Raw genomic sequence first — 23,065 nt, forward strand, 5'->3', positions numbered from 1 at the left:
GCGAACATGACGCGCATCCACGAAGTTTCGACAGAACCCGCAGGACAGCATAGTTTCGTATTCTCCAAGAGCAGGTGACGTCACAGCGAGCTCTGGGGTCTGTCTCCTAGCAACACCGCGCTCAATAACGATGGAGAACTGCCGCGACGAGGAGACTGCAATCGACCTTGGAGGAGCAATGTTGCCAGACGGATGGTAGATTGCGCACATTATGACGTCGTACTTCTCAAAACTACACTCTTACCAGCGGCATGGCCGAGCGGGTTAACGCCGCTCGTTGGTGGTAGCCAATGTCGTGCCGAAGACCGGGAGGTGGTGGGTTCGAATCCTACCACCGGCTGTGCTGTCTGATGTTTTCCCTGGGTTTTCCGAAGATTTCCAGACTCATGTCGGCACAGTTCCCCCTGAAGTCGACCCAGGACGCATACTAACCCCCCTGTCCCCAAATCCTTCCTGCTGTCGTCTCTTCATCTGTCCACATCTGTACGTCGCTCATAGCCACAGTTGCTTCGCGGCGTTAACACAGAATTAAAAAAAAACAGAACTTTAGCACATAGCACGGGGGAGGTCGACGCGTACGCCTTTTTGGGACAATTGACATAACTGCGTAAGTGTTCCAAAAGGGCGTACGCCTCCCGTTTTTAGCCAATCGGGGGGCAGAACGATGTCATGCGGGATGGTGGTTGGCTAAGCGCCCGCTATATGCTGAAGTTCTGTTTTGAAAGTGTAAAAATATGGTTGCATTCCTGCGTTACATGAAGAACGAAGATTTCTTAGGGAGAGAGAAGACATTGGGAGACATGTAGATTGTAAAGACATGAATTAGGTAGGATTCCGAATAGAGCAGATGTAGCCCGTAGTGCATATTTGTACGCGTAGTACTTCAGCGGAGTGCTCAGTTTCAAATTTGCGTGCCGCGAGGATAGTTTACGGGCGCATAACTTCGTCGGTATTCTTCGCCAAAGCTCAATAATCCGTTCGATCTAGCCAAAATAGTGGAGAAAATAACCAAGCCCAAGTAAAACATGAGATATGTGGGTCTGCCTAAATCCCTGGTCCCCCAGTTGACTGTTCCGCACAAAAGAAGGATACTTTTATTGATTTCTATAAGCGCGGGGACAGGAGTATGCCCTGATTTTGCTACGCGAACTGAATATCGATAACACTCCTGCAGAAGCCTCGATTTTATGCAAGCATCAGAGAAACGCTGATGAATAGGTGATGTGACATCAGCTATGTTTGTCCTAGTTCGCAGCCTCTCATGACAGTGAATTATTCGTGGCTGATTCTTTTCTTTACGCGGGAAAATGAAGACGAGCGCTGCAGTCCATGTCACTTGAGAAAAGTGTGAACGCATCGATCAAATCACTTACAGCTTCGAGTTTCATGGCTTGTATACGACACAAACAATACACAGGCAGGGGATGTTTGTACTTGTCGTGTGTTCTGTGTTACAAAAGACTTGCACCGACAATATGGTAATATGTAGCTATCCAAAGGGAAGCTCTGCCAAATATATTCAGCCCCAGGACAAATTTCGTCTTCAGGACGTAAGGAAGATTTGACTGGCCCTAGCACAGGAGAGGGTGATTAGCTAAGAAAGAAAAATAACAGCAGATTAAATTAGATTACATTAACTTGAAGAAAAACATAGTCATAGCAAGAAACCAATTGCGCGCTTAGGCTTCTGATGGCTTAGGTGGGGCTGTGATCAGCGCTCCCTTCTAGCCGTTCACGCGGCTTTGGTGAGGGAGACTGTGCTTTATAGCCTTCCACTGTTGCACAGGATTTACACAATGGCATGTCCGCCTCGGCATTCATCATCCCATCCGAAGGCGTAGTGGAAGGACGTCGCATTTCGCATCAAACCTCATCCACAGCTGCGGAACTCTATGCCATGCTTTTCTTTCTGCAGCACATAATTGATTTTACCCCACGGGAATGGTCGTGTTCACTGACTCAACATCTGCGCTGCAAGCAATTGAAAATTCTGGCATCCGAGGCTCATCCGCACCGCCGCGTTGTGTGTTAATGGCTTACAACCTTGTCTACGAAGCTGGGCACAGGCTGGTTCTCCAATGGGTTCCAGCCCATTGCGGTGTCGAAGGGAATGAACAGGCCGACAGCGCCGCAGAATCAGCTCTCTCGTCTCGGAGACGGACGCGTATTGCGTTACTGAGAGGAGATCGTCGTTCCGTACTTCGACGCCTCGTGACTCCCCTGGCTACCCGCCAATGCACCGCTGATATTCTCCCCCGAGCCGTGCTGAGCAAAGTTGATTCAGCGCTCGCCTTCCGCATGCCTCGACATACCTCTCGTCAAGATGCCGCATTAGTTCATCGAATGCGCCTCGATGTGGCTTTTACAGCGCATTGGCGTTACCGCTTGAGACAGGTTGACTCTCCCCACTGCGGTGCCGTAGAAGATCTAGAGCACATTCTTCTCCATTGCCCACACTACCAACCTTCCTGAGCCGTACTCTCCGGATCCCTTAACAAGCTAGACTCTCGCCCCCCCCCCCCCCTCTCTCACAAAATTGCTTGGTCCCTGGCCACATCTAGCTCACCAACGCTCTGCCCTCAAAGCTCTCTTCACCTTTCTGGATACCATAGGACTTCTTGGATCGTTATTGTGAATGGGCTCATTATTTCATTCCCCGCATCACCACCAGCATAGAGTATCGCCCTTTGCGATGAAACTCCCCATTCATCATCTCGCAATAAAGTTGTTGTCCTATTGCGCGGTGTGTTGTTGGTGTACACATCACCAACAGCAGTGTCATTCCCCGGGTGTCCGCACGAGTGATTTTATCGGGCGAAACGTCAGCGGAGTCTCGAGCGCGAAAAGAGCAACGTCAGAGTTAGTTGGGTGCACGTGACCATCTGAGCCTTACGTGACGTCTTCTCGTGTATGCTCGTCGTCGCTGGAATATTTTGTCTGCTCGCCACAGAATACATGCCGTACAGCTACATGCCATACAGAATACATGCTATAATCAGCTGTCTGCGCGACCACCCGTCTTCTCCTCTCCCCTATTGCCCTTGGAGTGCCCCCATTGTTTCCACTCCCAAACAACAGGTAACGCGCCTCGACGTGAGGCGCTTGTGGTTTCTTCTGTGGCTTCTGTGGACCCACGCGCGGAGTTTCATGCCGGCCTACGAATGCCCCCTCATTGCAGCCTTGTGAGTGGACGAACCACTTCGTCACATGCGAGACAAACAGTCGTGCCATATTCCTTCTTCCGCTGTTCACCTGCTCGCGTCGTCTGCTAGCAGCATCGCTGAGCGCCCTCCGCGTTTTCTAGCAACTCTTCCACGCCGTCGTTCGATAATAGAGAGTTTTAATTGTAGCGTACACAATCGCATTATGACCGCAAAGGAATAGCATGTTCAGACTGCGCACTTGCCAAACGCGAAGCCACGATAGGCGCATGCGGAGTGTGCGCTGTCCAGTCCCCTTAGCGATTGCGCACGCAGCACTATAAAGCTCTCCAATGTTTGTATTGATTCCGCGGTATCTTCCTGGCCCGTGCTTCCTTATACGCTCTCGTCCGCCGACATCTCGCCCGATAAAGTCGTTCGTGCTAATATCTGGTCCGAGGCAAGTGAGCACGGAGAGAAGTGCGTTTCTCGAAGAAGGCGTGCATAGTGTTGGTATCCGAAGAGCTCCTCGAAGAACTCTAAACAGAACTCCGACCTGTCGTCGCGTTCATCATAATTCATCCTCTCATATTAACCGCTGTGAAGTGGGGTAGGGCCCTGTGGCTACCACGGGGAAACATCCCATGTCATCATCACTTCTCCTTCATTTATTGTTGTTGTTGTTGGTATCCAGGAATTCCCGAATACCGAAATCTTGGGAGTTCGGGATTTTTCTTTTCGCATTCGGCATTTTCAGTATTCGAGTAAGCACGAAATATTCTCGAAAAAATTCCGGGATTTCAGGACTGTAATGGAATACTCCAAAGCTATTGCTGGTGCAATCGCGTCGCAGAACTGTGGAATAATTACTATAGTTGTCTAATTTCTGGGGCACCTTCGAATTATCTATAATTCTTTGTCTTTAGCTGTCCCAGAAGCACCTAATAAAGTACGCATATTTTCTTTCTGGCGTAGTGCGGTCGGGGGGAGGGGGGCTCGATTATTGACGACTGCGACCCACGCGCCGGGGCTCCGTGCATTGCTTTGCTTTGCTTTGTTTTTTCGAGGGCTATCGTTGGCGTCGAACGGCGTGTGTGGCGCCGTGCTCGTGAACAACAGAGATACGAAAAAAGATGGGCTGGGGATCACAGGGCTCGGTTTGACTTCTACGATGAGCACACAAACGAAGAATAGCGACTTCCCCCAGAAGTTAGGCGGGCACTCTCTCTACTTCCAGTGGGTTCCTGCACACTGCGGCATCCGCGGCAATGAAGAGCCTGACGAGGCTGCAACATCTGCGTATCATTTCCGATCAAGCGTGCGGATTGCCCTCCCCAAAGGCGACAGGCGAAAATTCCTAAATGATGTGGTGAGGCCTCTCGCACATGCGCAATGGTCTTCGTTCCATAGAGAGTTCTGATGCGTGAAGTGGACCCTGACTTGGGCTTCTCGTGTGCCTCGCCATTTTGATAACGAAGCCTGATACACAGGCTTCGTCTTGGGGTTGCATTCCCCCCCCCCTTTTTTTCAAGCATCTGATCGGCCCCTCCGACTCCATGCTCTGCTCTCGCTGTGCTGTTTTGGCGGATACCAAGCATGTGCTCCTCGACTGCCATCTTTACACCTCCCAAAGAGCAGCTCCCCCTCTACAGTGTCGCCTGCAGTCGATCACGGCCGCACAATTCACACTGGCAACCATTCTCGGCCATTGGTCTAACCAGATCGACCATCGCCAAGCTCTTGAGTATTTCAAGGTTTTTCTCCGGGACACTGGTCTCCTCTCTACCCTATGATGTGCCTGCGTACCTGTGTGCTGTATGTGTGTTTTTGTGTGCTGTGGTTTTGCCTACCGTTCTGATGTCTTACTGACTCCACTGACTATCGGCCCTATTTAGCATCGTTCATCACCTCATCATCAGGACACACCGCATCCTGCCCATTGTGCCTTGGGGTAGTGGGCCGCACCTTATGTGGCGAATTTCCCCATTCATTATCATTAATTTATTTGTTGTTGTTGTTGTTAAGCGATTACACCACGGCGTGGTGTTAGTTACTGCGCTAAGTGCAGGATATGTAGCAAAACCCTGAGAACATTTGGGGACTCTACGAAAGGTTTATACACGCACATCTCCTTCAACGTAACGACTTGGCAAATATACCATCTGGTGTTTCGACAGCCAGCTTTTCTTCAACATTAAGTCCAGTTCTCACATACGACAACGGCGCACGGCAACAGCAACGGTGACGTGCCGTTGCCGCCGCCGTGCGTGTCGCCGTCGCTCCACCTCGCCGTGCTGCCGTGTTCACGTGATGTCGAACGTCACGAGCAGCGGCGAGCAAAGATGGATTTCCACGTGTTCTCCTTGCACGTGTAACTCTGTGTATCCTTAAAATCAGGATGCGACAAATCATACAAATAAGGAAACCTTCTCACAAGTTCAATTAATTTCTCGGCATCAAACCGAGAAGCCGCCATCTTCATTGGTGCGGGCCGCTCATTGGTTGGATGTGATGTGGGCGGGACCACGGCACGGCAGAAGTTGAGCATGGCTCAACTTCCTTTTGCCGTGAGACGGCGGCCAGAACGGCGCCATTGCGGCGTCGGAACGACACAATTTGCCGTGCCGTTCGCCGTTGCCGTGCGCCGTTGTCGTATGTGAGAACTAGAGAAGCAGCCGGTGGCATTCGGTTCCCGTTGTTTGTCAAGTTTTGATGCTTCGATTATTTAGTTTTGTAAGACTAAGCTCGGTTTCGTCCAGTATTAAAGAAGCCGAGTGGCGCTGCACGTCCACGGAGAACACGGGACGACTGCGCACAAAACTACTTTCTCTTATTTGAAGAGAAGGTTAAAAAAGTGTCACATCCTGAAGCACAATGGAAAGCATGAAGTTATGCCGAATGATTTGACTGACATGTAGAGACAGAGCGCTGAGGGACACATATACGAAACGTATAGGGGAATCTTAGAGTTAGTGCAATGCTGTGTACGCCCGCTGTCTCGGTTTAATCTCAATCCCGAAATCCCGTCCCGCGGAATCCCGGGATTCGTCCGGAACAGTCTTTAAATCTCGGGATTGCAAAAATGACCTAGGATTCCGAACACTAGGCGGGCCCAAGCAGCTCGTTTCGCGCTCCTTTTCTTGTGTTTTTCTCTCTCTCTCTCTCTCTCTCTTACTGATAGCCCTCTTCTACAGCGTAGCCAATCTTCCGCAGACGAAATCCGTCCAGGGTCTTTAGAAACTTTACTCATCGCAGAAACAACGAAAAAGACGCGTACAAGAACTAAAATGGCAAGAAAGGGAAAAGTAGAACGAACGATGTTTTCCTACCGGGGTTGTTGCACATAAATGCATGAAAACTCCCGAAGCATTCCTACGTCAGCAATGCATTTCGTCAGCGAATGAAATGAACCCGCGCTTATTGCAGCGCCCCGTGAACTTCCCTTCGTTGGCTGGGAACTGCGCTCAAAGAGATGTATTTCCCAATTTCGCCGGGTACCAGGACGCGGCTTCCGCAAACTGCGCGCGGAGTAATTATAACGCGACTAACGCTTCCTGGGAAAGTCCGGAGCTGTGCGCATGTGTACTGGGATTACTTTTATCGAAGGCTATTGAGCGAGCAGTGGCTGCATGTGCTGCCTGACGACTGTTGAAATGTGTAACGAACGTTGACGCGCGGAGGAAACTATAAAGCGCACGAATGAACGCTGCGTACACGCGAATGCTATGAAAGAGAGAAAAAATGGGTATACAATGAGAGCAACAGTACTTGCTGGGATCCGTAAAAAAAAGAAAAAAGAGAGAGGAAAGAAAAAGAAAGAAAGACGCTGCTAATCTACCGAGTTATAAAAACATGGTCGATCCCTTGCTGGATCCGACTGAAATGCGTTAGCATTAAAACTTGAAAACCCTTTGGGAACTCCCCTTCACAACGCTACACAACCCTTCAAGGACTCTTCGCAAACGCTACACAATCCTTCATACAACGCTAACGCAAGACAGTATTCGCAGCCAAACGAGCCTTTCGGGCTTCCTCCGATTCAGCTTAGCGGCGCCGTCTCGCAGCGTCAGCATTCTTTCACTGCCGCTCCTTCGCACAGCTTTCATAACACATGGCGCGCCCACGCAGACACGTCCGAACCAGTCGACCACCACAGCTGCACCGCCTAGCCACCTAGCACTGCCGACGCGCCGGCGCGCCCTCTCCTTCCCTCTCCGCTCTACCGCGCCGCGCGGTGGCTACAGACAGAGAACACCGCGATTCTTGCCTAGCGAGGACTCTAATGCTAACGCATTAAGAAAAAAATCACTTACTGTTATGGAAATAAATATTTCTTGCTTGAACATCTGGCTCCCAACAACTCCCCCTCGTTCGAAATAGACGCATTTCCGGGTTTATGCGCTATTTCGTCACGAGAGCCAGCGGCAGACGCGCACCCAGGGGGGTCGCACTCGCTCAAAAAAGCGTGACCACAAGGGAGCTGCCATCCGTTGGTCATGGAAGGCGTTGCCTTCCGTTGGCTGCTTCTTTCCGCTAAACTTGATGTGCTCGTTTTCCTAAATTCATCACTTGCTGTCTAAATTCGGAATATTATGTGGGTATCTCGTATGTATTTGTTAAACAAATAAGCAGTGAATATTTTCTGACTACATCACTTGCTTGTGTGCTGTCATTCGTTCGTCACTTTATCGTCACGAAACTCGACAGACCAGGGCATGGAATGGCGGGTGGTTTCGTTTTTGCCATTTCTGGTCCTTGTTGGTTCGCAGAGCAGCATCAAGATGACGATTTACTGTGTGTATTCATCTTTGGGTTATTGTTGTCTTCGGTAATACATGCCTAGATTTGTTAAGACGGGTAACAATTTATCGATTTCGCTCGTAAATCATACAAACACCACTTCAGCACGTCATAGGCGGTAAACATCTTCATCTGTGTTGGTGGAAAGCAAAGGGTTGGCGGTGTCGCAGGTAATCTCATAGATAAAATATGATTCACATTTGGTATGACAACGTTTACCTTGTGATTCCGATAGCACTACTCAATTCTGCACGCATCCCGGAGGTTCGTACCGTAACCGTACCCGGTTCGTACGTACTCAACGCAATTCCACGGCATGCCTCGCTTCCTATACGCTGGACGTCGTTCCCTCCATCGCCTCGTTTCCCGTTTGTTATCCCACGTGACTGCACAGGGTTGGCAACAAACGGAGCAGCTCCGCTGTAGTTAGGGGGCAGAAATTCGTTCACTAACACCGTCCATGACCAACGGATGGCTCTGCCCGGGCGGTTACGTTCGGGGATAGGAGAATCCCGTTCACGGCGCGCCAACTATGTTCTCTAGAGTCTTCCTATATTAACTCTATGCCCGCACCTACAGAGAAGAACAAGCAGGAGAATCTCCTCATCGGCTCGCGTGACGTTTCAGTGACGTTCCCCCAAGATGATTACGTGTCAACGTGCACACAGTTGAGGTTGCGCGAAAAGGAACGCTTACGTGTCGTCATACTGACGACGTGCACACGTCTCTCCGCGCAGGAATTTCGAACAGTGTGGCTTCCAATAGTTTATGGTGCCGATCGAGGTGGCGGAAGGGGAGAGGGAGGAAACAGGGTTACAGTAGACCCCCCCCCCCCCCGAATTTGTGAAAGGGGCGCAAAATTCCCATGGAGGTAAGGCGCCAAAGTGTTATCTCAGGTTCCGCATGCTAATAAAATGCCATACACCCTTTTTCTGAATCGAATCCCGAATTTTTGGGACCCTGGCATGAATTGGTAGTGGCAGCAGGGGATGGAAGGGGCGCCAGTTGGGATCTGGGGTCCCCTTGAATTTAGGCGTTACGCCGCCCCTGGCGCCGATAATGAACTATACCACGAAACTGTGACAGACATTGGATATTGCGTTCGTCGGAATTCCAAACGTATTCCGACCCTTCTTAATCTGTCTCTGTGCTTTATACATGCGGATACTATATTCTCATACGTAGAAACTGAAACAGAGCTGTAAACAGAGCTGTAGCTCGAACACAAACAGAAAAATATTGCCTCCACTTCCAAAGGTGAAAGCCTGCACATCGCCCTGACACGATACAGCGTTACCCTCGTGCATGACTCTGCGGGGGCGTGCACAAGACAAGGCAACGTTGAACTCCAGTTGGAGTAAACAGAGCCTGATTGTTGAATCAACGTGACATAGTCATTAAGAGTCCGCTATTCATAACGGCCTTTCGCCGTCCGTAACTATGGAGAGGAACGACCATCAGCCGCTTGGAAAGCCAACGGAAGTCAAAGAAAGACTGCGCTCGAAATCATGCGCTGCCGTCTGCTGAACCAGTAGACATCACAACTCTATATGTTGACGTGACGAAAGAGTGGGAGAAGGCATTAAACGGCCCTTCTGTATCTAGGTAGCGTTGCCATCCACTGTGGGACGTTTTACCCCTTTCCCTCTCCAGCAACCACTAACTTAACAGAAAGAGAAAAAAGGAGATGAGAGAAGGAAAATGAACAAAAAGCGAGGAGAAAAAAATAAAGTCTACAACAAGTTCAACAAATACGACAAAATCTTTTAAAATATTCCACAACAATATAAATTATTCATTCATAAATCAAACGATGTCAAAATGCGTGCAATGCATGCGTCCATACACTTCCGAGATTTTCCAACCTCAGGCAACGTCCCCAAAGCAGAAACATATTCTTCAGCAACGCCGGCGCAACACCCTTTAAACAAAAAGAGAGAGAAGAAAACGTGTCACGGCCAAAATGAAGCTACTCTATGGACGCGGTGCGATCGCATTTGTCGCTCGTCTATACCTGCGACACACGTCTTCCGGGCAAACAGCGGAAGGAAGGCCGGAAGAGCTGTAAGCAACCTGGCGTCACCTGCGTCTGACAGAGACAAACTCCTGCACGTCGACCATTCGTTTCTCATGTACAAAAGATGTTTACTTGCTCGCCAACCGATGTTGCGGACAAGGTGCCATTCATACAGCTTCAGCACGCTCATCATGTGAAAAGACGAACGACTGCCGCAGCCGCCCTCTACATCACATCTATAGTAACATGTCTTCTGAAACCAGAGCCTCATCTTGCAATCTTCCTCGTTTGGAACAGTTGAAGGCGCGCCGGCCTCAGCGCTATATTACTTTGTAAATTTGACGTCTTGTACCGAAAATAACGTCGCGACAAAAAGGACGCAGAAGCCGTGTAAGTACAAATTCGTAACCCCGGTAGCTTTTTCGGGTTCCTCGTCTCGCTAAACTTAGAAAACGCTTTTCCGATACCATCGGGGGACGTTGACTTTTGCTCAGTGGACTAAGCGATACGGAAGGGAACGCGTGTTAAAACAAAAAGTGACGGTCCTTTCCTGATTGTCGTTGGTGCTTGAAGTCGGTGTCTTTCATCTGGCCGAGTTGTCACTTAATCTGCCAGCGAGATCAGAGGACGTCTGTGCGTGTCAGACGTGATCGTGGAAAGACAGCTCGGTTAGAACAGGTGGGTGTCAGCTCTCTGTTCAGTAGGGCATCCACTGAAGCCGTATATGAAGCGGCGCTCTAGGATCATCATTTGGTGGCCAAGAATTCGCTAAATATGTGGAGCAGAGTGTAACATCCCTCCCCCAAGAGTATTGATCAAGATCTTCGACGAGGATAGTTAGAGATACGTAAGGAAGACATGATATGGACATGATACTCCATCCACGTGTTTCTTCTTCTTGCAGTAGGTATTGTTCCGATCGCATGGTAGATAAACGCGAAATACCTTTTCAACACCCAGTACACAACACTGGTTTTAGAACGTACGCGGCATAAATCGATGACGGCTGCTCTTGCTATTCACTAAGAAACCATACACATAGTGCTTGACTAACTATTTTCAAAAGCTGTGGGTGAACCTCCATCACGCAATACCCAAAGCAAGCGAGCGCTATTTCGCGCCAAAGCTCCAGCAAGCAACGGCATTAGAAGCTTAGAACACATTCTACATCATTTCCCAGCACAGCTTAATGAAGCAGTGTACGTATAAATGTGAAGATGCTTCGCTGGTGCGACTCTGACTTGCAGAAGCGATCCTCATTCGTTGGGACTTGAAAAGTCAATAGGAAGCAAGGAGCGAGCCAGATGACGCGCGTCGTGATTGGCCGGGCTCCCTGCTGACGTCACGGCATGCCCTGACGGCTCTGAAAAGGCGCTCCCATGAGGAGCGTTTTAAATGTACGGTTTCTTACGCGCTTTTGACAAAGATATAATTATTGCATTCGTTATAGAGAGGCGCGTACGGTTCACTGAAGAAAAATACCCGTTGCCGCTTAGTCGCTTGACGTGGTCTGGAATATAGGTGAAGGAAGCTTACCTGCAATGCTCCGTGCGTAGGCGCGTGTTCGCTGGTGGGTCGACTGCGGTCGTCGCTGCTGCTGCTTACACTGGGAAAATGGAAACAACAAGCATGTAAGCATGTCTGCATGGTACGTCTACATGTGGCGCGTATGTTGGGTTTCAAAATGCCGAATATTCCTTACCAAAGAGAGTAAAAGTCCGATTTAACATCGTAATTGCAAATTGGATGGCAAGTCTAAAAGTCAACGATGAAAGATGAAAGTCACTGAAAAGCTTAGCCAGCTGTAGGGATCGAACCCACACCTTCTGGAACCCACCCCTACAGCTGGCTAACCTTTTCAGTGACTTTCATCTTTCATCGTTGATTTCTTAGGCAATTTGAGGCTTTGTTTGTATCTGTCCCCTCTATGTTGTTCCAGCCTCAGAACATCAGTTTATCTCTAAAAGTCCGTTCGTTTCTGGTGGAAAACATACATGTCCACTCGGTGGTCAATGGAAGAGATACACTCGTTTGCAAACAAGCAGCCCTCGGTAGCTCACTCGGTAGCGTGCCCCCCCCCCGCCCCTCCCCCCCCTCGATAGCGTGTCCGCCTGCTGATCCCAACGTCGCGGGTTAAAATCCGGCTGAGAACTGCGGCAACTTGATAGAAAGGTACAAGTTGCTCAGACGCGCCTTCTGCGAGGGACGTTAAATGTGGTGTGCCGTATGTCGAGATTTCGGCGCACGTTAACGAATACCAAGATGGGCAAAATTAACCTTACAGAGCAGAACACTGTGGCGTCGCTCATGTTCGCAGTTGTCTCACGAAAAGCCTCAAATTATTATTATTATTTGCAAACAGACAATTCAATTTGAATTCCGTAGTGAATTCAATTTGTTGACACCGGATGAGATCAGGCAGGACCAGATATCTCTCTACTGACGCGAGAGTTGTCACAACAGACTAGCACCGGTTTCATTGTACATACTATCAGATCAATGTAATAAATGTTCTTTTATATATATATATATATATATATATATATATATATATATATATATAGATACTCATTGAACGATGCGACAGCACCAGAGGACACGTGTTTCGCCGTGTTTGCGGCTCGTCGGCCCTGGGTAGCTGCGCATCGTTCGGGATTGGCAAACCAGGGGTTACTTAGCAAGTGACTTGCTAAGTGACCCCTGGTTTGCCAATCCCGAACGATGCGCAGCTACCCAGGGCCGACGAGCCGCAAACACGGCGAAACACGTGTCCTCTGGTGCTGTCGCATCGTTCAATGAGTATCTGTTTCTCTACGTGCAGCCATAGAAGCCATCTTAACTGTAAGTTTGAATTTCAAACACGTCTAGCATCATTTAACCTATTTTTTAATGGCTTTCCCCCCTCTTTATATATATATATATATATATACAGAGAGAGAGAGAGAGAGAGAGATTAGAAGCTTAGGAGGGCGGTTGACCACGAGAATGAAATAAGCAGGAAAAATCAGAAGACGACAAAGCTTACAGGAAAACACAAAGGGGAGTTTATTAACACATATAGGGATAGGGGTCGACGTTTCGGCAGTCAGCGCTGCCTTCGACGGGACTGGGGTTTGGTGACAAGAACAATCTTTATATATGGGAGAGGTTATGTACAAGGGAAAGAGAGCAGCGCATGCGCTTTTGTCATGACTAACACAGGTTTGTGACTAAGTGAAAGGGGAATGACGGGGTCTATGCAGCAGGACCTTGAGGAAATACCTGTGAGCCTGAAAAAGAGACAAAAGAGCGGACGTATTGTGCTGGATTAGGAATGCAGGTTGCGAATAGTAGAAAGGATTCCTGGATCTTCGTTTATCTGACACTGGAATTTATGAATGAGATAAGATTCGCGCTGTTCCCTGAGAAGCTGGGAAGGAAAGCCTGACTGCAGGATGAAAATAGATATATTGGTGATTGAGTGTCCTGGTTTACTGAAATGGCGCGACACTGGCAGATTAGGTTTCTTCGCGACGTCAGATTTGTGGTTATTGAATCGCGTTCTAAATGACGTAGCTTTCTGTACGATATATTGGGCGTTGCATTCATTGCACTGAAGAAGATAGACAACATTGGAAGAATTACAGTTAAAGTCGCCATTAATGTTGACCCGATAATTAGAATTGGTACTTTCTGCAGAATTAGCGGCTTGCATTTGGCATCTACTTGCATTACAAGGGTGGCAACCAGGGATGGGCAGTATTTAAATACATTGTATTTAAAATAGTATTTAAAATATAAATACATGTATTTAAATACAGGCAAGAAAAATGTATTTATATTTATATTTAAATACCGTTTTAGGCGTATTTATATTTAAAATACGCTTAAATACACATATCTCATCCTCCCGTATTTGTGGGCTTTTCTGGAGTTCCACATTGTTAGCCTCCAGCGATGAAGGGTATTTTGGTTAGAGCCTACAGGTCACTCATCCCGTGTGTTCGGGGATTTCCGTCCTTCTAGAAAACAGCACAATGTGCGAATGAGGGCATCGCCACCCCAGTTGCTTCAGCCCTGGAAGCTGGGAGAGAAATGAGAATACCAATTTGGGAGAGATGTCATTCGTAACCCTCTTGCGTTACTTGATAATGCCTGGTGTCTAAACCGTTAGCGGCAATTCTACTCTGCCATCCACTGGGAACTCAGGGCAATGGCTGCAGCGCACCAGACAGTTTTTGACGGGGAGTTTTTCACTGAAGATGGAAAGTCGAAGGAGGCCGGCAAGCAGGTGTATCCGATTGGACGAAAACATCTCCTTGAGTCCTTGGAGCAGTCGTGGGGGGGGGACTGGACAGGACAGACAGGAGACAAGAACCGCCAATGGCGACTCAAAACCAGCAAATGAACAAATTAACACTTTATTCAACATAGAGAAAGTGGAAGAAGCGATAACGAGTTCATTAGCTGGTTTTGAGTCGTCGTCGGTTCATTTCCCGTTACCGTCCTGTCTAGACCCCCCTGGCTGCTCCTGAGACTCAAGGAGACGTTTCCGTTCAATGGAAAGTCGGTCCACGCAAGATGCTGAAACAATCACACTGCATCACGAAAAAATAAGTAAATATGTGGGCATTGTGTGCAGCAGAGATGCATCCACAGGCGGCTCCATTTATTATATAATTTAAAAAAATAATGTGCCTGGACGGCTCAAAGTATTTACAGAAGTAGTTCCAGTATTTAAATACTGTCTTAATGTATTTATATTTTGTATTTAATTACTTTCATCATAAAGTATTTATAGACAGTATTTAAATACATGAAAACATGCAGTATTTTGTATTTTTATTTAAATACCCGAAAAGTGTATTTATGCCCATCCCTGGTGGCAACCAATGTTATTTTCTGGAAGTTTATGAATTTTGGCATTTACTAGTCTGTCTTGGATGTTCCGCACTCGGCGATAACTTACGCGCGGTGGCTGTGAGAATATTTCCTTCATCCGATCAGATTGTGAAAGAATTGTGTAGTGGCGGTTGAGTATCCGGCTAATGTTAGGAACGCTGCCATTGAATGTGACAGTGAGATTTACTGCAGAATTTCCATTGGCTCGAGGAGATCTTTGGAGCAATTGTTGGCGATCTGTGGATCTTGCTCTGGCTATAGCGTCTTTAACAAGTTTGTCCGGGTATTCACGATCAATGAAGGTTTGTTCTAGTCGTTGGAGATGGTTGTCTAGTTCGGCATCGTTAGTGCATATTCTGCGGTAGCGCAATGCTTGACTATAAGGTATGGCTAACTTAGTATGCCTTGGATGGCAACTGCGGAACGATAAGTACTGCTGAGCATCTGTAGGCTTCCGGTATAAGTTGGTTGAGATACCGCCGTTTTGTAAATTGACTTCCACATCCAAGAAGGTAACAGTGGAGGCGGAGTAGTGGGAGGTAAATTGAATGTTAGGGTGAATTTGGTTGAACCGGTTGATGAACGTGAGAAGGTCGCTTTCAGAATGAGGCCATATGATAAAAATATCATCTAAAAATCTCTTGTACACAAGTGGTTTCAATACGGAACATTCGAGAAATGTTTCTTCCAGGGATGCCATGAAGATATTTGCATAGTTGGGGGCCATTCTCGTGCCCATAGCTGTCCCGTTAACTTGCAGATAATGCTTGTTATCAAATTCAAAGTTATTGGAGGTCAAAATAAGTGTTAGCAGTTCGGTGAGGACAGTCGGATCATACGGCTGGTCAGGTTGATTTTTGTATGCTGAAACGGCCGCTACTATACCATCTGCGTGGGGAATATTAGTGTAAAGGGACGTGACGTCTAACGTTGCCAAGAGACAGCTTGAGGGAACGGTTACTTGCGATACAGTTTGAAGGAAATGGTTGGTATCTTTGACGTAGGAATGTAATTTAGGGGGGATAGATTTAAGAACGTGATCGACGAAGGACGATATATTTCCTGTAGCGGTACCGTTACTGGACACGATTGGTCTTCCGGGATTGCCTGGTTTATGTATCTTAGGGAGCATGTAAAATTGGCCTGGTTTAGGGTCTTTAGGAAGTAAGTATTCGTAGAGCGCATCGCCAATTTTCTTAGCGGCCTTTAACCGTTTTAGTGTTTTACATATATCTCCGGCAATTTCATTGGTGGGGTCGGATACGAGAGGTTTGTAGAAGTCTAGACACCAGGCATTATCAAGTAACGCAAGAGGGTTACGAATGACATCTCTCCCAAATTGGTATTCTCATTTCTCTTCCAGCTTCCAGGGCTGAAGCAACTGGGGTGGCGATGCCCTCATTCGCACATTGTGCTGTTTTCTAGAAGGACGGAAATCCCCGAACACACGGGATGAGTGACCTGTAGCCTCTAACCAGAATACCCTTCATCGCTGGAGGCTAACAATGTCGAACTCCAGAAAAGCCCACAAATACGGGAGGATGAGATATGTGTATTTAAGCGTATTTTAAATATAAATACGCCTAAAACGGTGTTTAAATATAAATATAAATACATTTTTCTTGCCTGTATTTAAATACATGTATTTATATTTTAAATACTATTTTAAATACAATGTATTTAAATACTGCCCATCCCTGGTTGCCACCCTTGTAATGCAAGTAGATGCCAAATTTGTAAATCAATGCAAGCCGCTAATTCTGCAGAAAGTACCAATTCTAATTATCGGGTCAACATTAATGGCGACTTTAACTGTAATTCTTCCAATGTTGTCTATCTTCTTCAATGCAATGAATGCAACGCCCAATATATCGGAAAGACAGCTACGTCATTTAGAACGCGATTCAATAACCACAAATCTGACGTCGCGAAGAAACCTAATCTGCCAGTGTCGCGCCATTTCAGTAAACCAGGACACTCAATCACCAATATATCTATTTTCATCCTGCAGTCAGGCTTTCCTTCCCAGCGGCTCAGGGAACAGCGCGAGTCTTATCGCATTCATAAATTCCAGTGTCAGATGAACGAAGATACAGGAATCCTTTCGCAGGAATTCGCAACCTGCATTCCTAATCCAGCACAATACGTACGCTTTTTCAGGCTCACGGGTATTTCCTCAAGGTCCTGCTGCACAGACCCGGTCATTCCCCTTTCACTCACAAACCCGTGTTAGTCATGACAAAAGCGCATGCGCTGCTCTCTTTCCCTTGTACATAACCTCTCCCATATATAAAGATTGTTCTTGTCACCAAACCCCAGTCCCGTCGAAGGCAGCGCTGACTGCCGAAACGTCGACCCCTATCCCTATATGTGTTAATAAACTCCCCTTTGTGTTTTCCTGTAAGCTTGGTCGTCTTCTGATTTTTCCTGCTTATATATATATATATATATATATATACAGGGTGTCCACGCTAAGTGTGAACAGATTAAAAGAAATATATATATATATAATATATACGTCAATATTTTCGCAAGTAGTTGACATGCTGGAGGACACTCCTCCTGCAGCTAAGGCAACTACAGAGAGTTCCAAGAGGCCGAAGGTAAACCTACAGCTGCATGAGTGTGATCAACAGTAGTGCATCCTGAAGAAATAATTTTCTTCTTATAGCAATTTTTAACTTTTTAATTATAAAAGCTACGAAGTTGCTCCAATGAGAACATCTGATCTCTTCGGTCACCAGATACCAAAGCCGTTTTCAGAACAAAAATCCGTTCGATAGGTCGTCCGCAAAAAATTCGTGAAGGAACGCCATTTTTTTCTTTATTTTATTCATTGCGCATCTCTAGAGACGCGTCTTTCCTTCGCCCCCAATACGAGAGGATGAAAGAGCACACTATCGCCTCTTGCGTCCTGGAAAAAAGATTAAAAGAAAACAGAAAATGCAGCCCAAGATAAGGGCAGTCGCGATAGAGTCACCCGATAGATTTGTGTTTTTGTTTTGTTTCCGCAAGTTAAAGCTAATCTTCGACGCATGAGGCGGCACTGTGCTCTTTCACTCTCTCACACTGGGGGTAAAGGAAAGCCGCTTCTTCGAAGATGCGCAATAAACCAAATAAAGAAAAAATGGCGTTCCTTGACGAATTTTTTGCGGACGATCTACCGAACGGATTTTTGTTCTGAAAACGGTTTTGGTATCTGGGGACCGAAGAGATCAGATGTTCTCATTGGAGCAACTTCGTAGCTTTTATAATTATAAAGTTAATTATTGAAAGTTAATTAAGACATTGCCTTAGGAGTCTGTTAATGCCCCCCTAGGGAGTGCCCTTCAGCATATGCTATATTGCAATTGATTTCATCTCGGAAAAAGTGGTTGATACATTGTTAAAAAATCTGTTCACACTTAGCGTGGACACCTAGGGTTGCCACCAGGCCGGTATTATACCGGCACGGCCGGTTATTTGCTCGCTCTGCCGGTTGCCGGTAGGAAGGTGATACCGGCAACCTTTTGCCGGTATTTGTGGCTCAAGACCTTTCATAGGGGCTTTTCCCTTCAACGTTCCACTACAGCTTGAATAAATCTGGAGCGCAGACCCAACTCCGCGCAGTCACTAGTTGTTTCATTAGTTACTCATTATTATTATTATTATTACTATTATTACACACAGGAACACGTTTCCTTGTATTGTCTTGAGCTCCTCTTCCGCCCCTCACCCACTGCCCTTTCCCGCGAGCCTTTCCTCCTTTCCCTCTATTCCACCTCCTTTCCCTCAGCCGGTATTTTTCACTACGAAAAGTGGCAACCCTATGGACACCCTGTATATACATATACTCTTTTCAGGCTCACAGGTATTCCCTCAAGGTCCTGCTGCACAGACTCGGCCATTCCCCTTTCACTTAGTCACCAACCTGTCTTAGTCATGACAAAAGCGCATGCGCTGCTCTCTTTCCCTTGTACATAACCCTCTCCCATATATAAAGATTGTTCTTGTCACCAAACCCCAGTCCCGTCGAAGGCAGCGCTGACTGCCGAAACGTCGACCCCTACCCCTATATGTGTTAATAAACTCCCCTTTGTGTTTTCCTGTAAGCTCTTTGTAGTCTTCTGATTTTTCCTGCTTATTTCATTCTCGTGGTCAACCGCCCTCCTAAGTTTGTAATCTATCTATCTATCTATATATATATATATATATATATATATATATTACAGTTGTGGAAGGAAAAAGACGCGGACAACAGATTTTAGGGAAGTTAGAAACACTAGTTCATTTCATGGGCAGAAATTAAAAGCTGAATGAAAAAAAGGGGTCGACGTTTCGACAGTGGCACTGTCTTTGTCAGGACAAAAGATGCGCAGGCGGTTACAGATGGCTTAAGTAGGTTTGGTATGGGACGTCATCATCGTATATATCATCATCATATATTCTATATATATATATATGTTGAGGTAAAAGGATTATCAATATATAATATATATATATTATATAGGACAGAGAGGTTAATATATCAGGCGGCTTCGAGTTTAATACAAATACATGACGTCGCCCTTTTTATTCTTCAATCAAACTTTAGCTCCGATAGAGGCAGAGAACAACGCGAGTCTTACCTCATTTACAAATTCCAATCAATCATTAACGATTCCGGTGTACTTTCAACAGTAAGGAATCTGATCGCCTAGATGGGATATACTTTCCCATTTTAGGACCGCATGCTAGGCATGTGTCGTCGAGTTCCCCGTTGCAGTTTTGTTTCTTGCACTTCAGCTCACTTGTAGGGGATGTAGCTACGCACATGCACGTACAGTTCGGTGATTGGGAGGGGTGTGTTTTTATTTTTAGCTTTTCACCTTTTCTTTTCTTTCTCCTTTTCTTTCTCCTTGTGGGAGTAGCAGAATTCGTCAGTGACGAATTCAATATCTTCCGGTTTTTTTTCTATAATCAAACTCAAACTCAACTTTCCCATTTTTTCCTTTTATTTTTCCTCTTTTTTTTTCTTTTCAGCTATGGCCTCAGTACAGCTCACCCTGAGCTGGATCCCCAAGAAAGATGACATCACCACCCGGATTTGACCTTGCGGAATGTTCCAGAATATGACTCACGGACAACTGCCACATGGCATACTTGCACCAATTGTGACGTCACTCGCGGAACCTATTTAAGCAATATGCCACCCTTGTACCTCTTTTGTCCTGACGAAGACAGTGCCACTGTCGAAACGTGGACCATTCTTTTTTAAATCTATGTGTTAAATTACCCATTAAATAAATTAGTTTTCGTTAACGTTCCTGTCATCTGTAGTCCACGTCTTATTATTCACTTATATATATATATATATATATATATATATATATATATATATATATAGGGTGAGGTAAAAGGATTATCAAACGGCCACGAAGTTTTACAGAAGTTGACAAACGCCTGTGGCGTGCCCGTACCGATTATGACGTGATGTACTAAACCTATTTAAGTAATGTGTAACCAGCTACGCATCTTTTGTCCTGACGAAGACAGTGCCACTGTCGAAACGTCGACCCCTTGCCCATTTTACTTTTTAACGTCTCCCTCCCTATGTAATAAACTAGTGTTTGTAGCTTCCCTAAAATCTGTTTCCGCGTCTTTTTTTGAACTTATATATATATCAAATATCTAGCTGCAAATTACACACCAAATAGCTAAAACAAAGATAAATTGGCAATACTAGTGAAGTTTGTCACTAATACTGACCTATTTGTGACTGTAAGTATGAATTACTGACTTCCAAGACACAACTTCACCTTGGGTTAGCTACGCTGGTCATTACGTTTTATATTTATCGTGGTTCGAAACCTCGTTTCACTCATCAGGCAGTCCATATCAACAGCCAACATGCATAATATTTTCGCTGTGCGGCTACATTATCAGTGCGCAATGAAATTGACAAAAACGCCCGTAGAAAGCAGTCACGGGCCGGGCCCAATCGCCTCGCATGACGTCAGTTGACCTGTGTGGTGCGTGGGATGCAACGGCAAGCTGTCATTGTTCATCGAAAATTCGTTTGCTACTCCTAGGGGGCCTCGGCAACGCCACCTAGATACAAAAAGCCCGCTTAATGCCTCCTCTCCGCGATTCGGCGTTCTACGAATCCAAGAACTCGCAAATGATTGGAGCTCACTTCGCAAATTTGAACCTGTAGACTAAACGTAGACTAAACGCGCAACACGCTTTTCAGAAAATCAGTCTCCACAAAAATATGGGATCGTTTTGCGCGTTATTTTGTTTTTCCATTTAGTACGCGGGGACGTTCATTACTCGCAGACGACAGTGCGTGCCCGTGCGGCTAATCGTGGCTCGTTTCCATGCCTACGACCGCTGAAAGCACGTTCGTGATTGGCTACGGCCGTTGGAAACCCCATCATGATTGGCTTACGCTTAGTTACGTCACGTCGACTAGTAAGCAGGCCTTCTCTATCTAGGTGATGTTGGCCTCGACCACACCGGGTTACGTCACCGGTCACCCGATCGTACCTTCCATCGAGATTGCACGCGTCACTTCCACGCTCTTGGATGGAGTGGAGCATTTCTACAGGGTGCGCAGATTAGAGGCCTCTCGCGTGGTCGTCTGCGTTCATCGTTCCTCCTCAAAAGCTCATATTTTTTTGCGTCAACACACCGGGACAAAAAATAAATAAATTATGGAGGGGTACTTCACTACTCTTTTAATATACGTAGCCGCTATCGTAGTGAATCGCATCATTCATTTCTGTGTCATGCCTATACCCTTCTTTAACTGGTTGTTTCAGCATGGGTGAGAGCACAAAATAAGTTGGGCCCTAGCTTGATTAAAATTGTTCTTCTTTTCTTCATCCAGCCCGCTGTAATTCCACCAGGGTTGCGCAAAGAGAGTCAGACTCTCTCGTTAAGTCTCATGGCAGTTTTCAATCGACGACAACGATGATGATGATTATAAGAAAAAATGCGGATGCATCGCGAGTGTCGCGACAAGATTGGGCCGGCTACCACAGTGCTTCTTTAACTCTGAAATAACCAAGAAAAACTAAAATACAAAGGCGAAATTTCAATACATGGAGATTGCCAATGGAAAACAGTTTCGGGGTGTCCGCATGCCCTTAAAAACGGGAGAGTAACAAACGGTATATCGCTTGGGTTTCTTCGAGAAACCTCGCTTGTGCTTTACAGCACAGCCACTTGGCATTGCGAATCCACTTCTCAGTTGCGTCATCACTCGTGTGGTACTTGCACATATGGCATATAGATTACGTTGGACCCCTTGGACCTTCCGGTTCTGTGAATTACGTACATACTTCTCTCGCCAAGGAAAGACAAATCACGCATCTTGCGCGCAAACAAGCATTCCGAGCCGCAATAAAGTGTCGTCAGCTGGAGTCATCCTTTCCCCGTACGTTTCCCAACAAGGGTATTAAGTAGATGTATTGAGTACGGTACTCAACATACGTACAAATATGCACGTACTACGAAGAATACGGAAGAACACTAACTTGAACGGGTTTCGCCGTGTTGTTTACTTACTGTAAGCGTATTTTTATTCGCGATATATTGATTTGTATTGATAATGCGAATCGCGCGTTCAGTCATTTGCGAAGTTATTCCCAAGTACTTAAATTCGCGATTCCAGGGCTGTTTGCTTTCGCGGGATAAACGTCAAGCTGCGTTCGCAGGTAAAATTTTTCGCGATTTTTTAGCAGTCGCGAAATTCGCGAAAATTAATACATCGCGAATAAAAATACGTTTACAGTGTTTTTAGATCCCTCCTTTCGATAAATGAGCCGTGAAAATTCCTTTCAGTGTCTATCCATGGATACGGTACCGTTTCCAGCCCACTTTCGAAACATCATGTATCCCTTAACGGCCGACCACGTCATCAATTTAAGAGCATCCAAAGCAAACACCGTCTCCATGGCAACGCCAAGAATGGTGAAGTTGTGCCAGCTCTCCCTGAGAAACAACCCTACACGCGAGTGTCGTTAAATAAAAGCATCCGGCAGTCTAAGATCACGGGATCCTCCCTATATAATGGGAGCTGCAATATCCGCCGGCACGCAGCAACGAACGAGGGCTGCATGCACGTACTTTGGATACGACGCCGGTACTATGCCGGTAAACAAGACTACGACGTAGCGTCTACGGCTTTTTGGGAGTTCAAGGAACGTCTCGTGGCACAGACCACATAATAATCGATGGCGCGCCGCCTAGCATGCCGCTGCTT

At 46.5% G+C, this 23,065-nt stretch overlaps 1 protein-coding gene across 2 annotated transcripts in view; it reads right to left on the reverse strand.

Annotated features, from left to right (window-relative positions):
* The window catches only part of LOC135385588 (pleckstrin homology-like domain family B member 1), a 292,580-nt gene that overhangs the window by 144,645 nt on the left and 124,870 nt on the right, over positions 1-23,065 (reverse strand). For both annotated transcript variants that reach the window (XM_064614999.1, XM_064614998.1), the window contains one exon: positions 11,494-11,563. In XM_064614999.1, the coding sequence (XP_064471069.1) occupies positions 11,494-11,563 (70 nt within the window). The remainder of the gene's footprint in view (positions 1-11,493; positions 11,564-23,065) is intronic.

The sequence above is a fragment of the Ornithodoros turicata genome, chromosome 2, assembly GCF_037126465.1.
Source record: "Ornithodoros turicata isolate Travis chromosome 2, ASM3712646v1, whole genome shotgun sequence".
NCBI lineage: Eukaryota > Metazoa > Arthropoda > Arachnida > Ixodida > Argasidae > Ornithodoros > Ornithodoros turicata.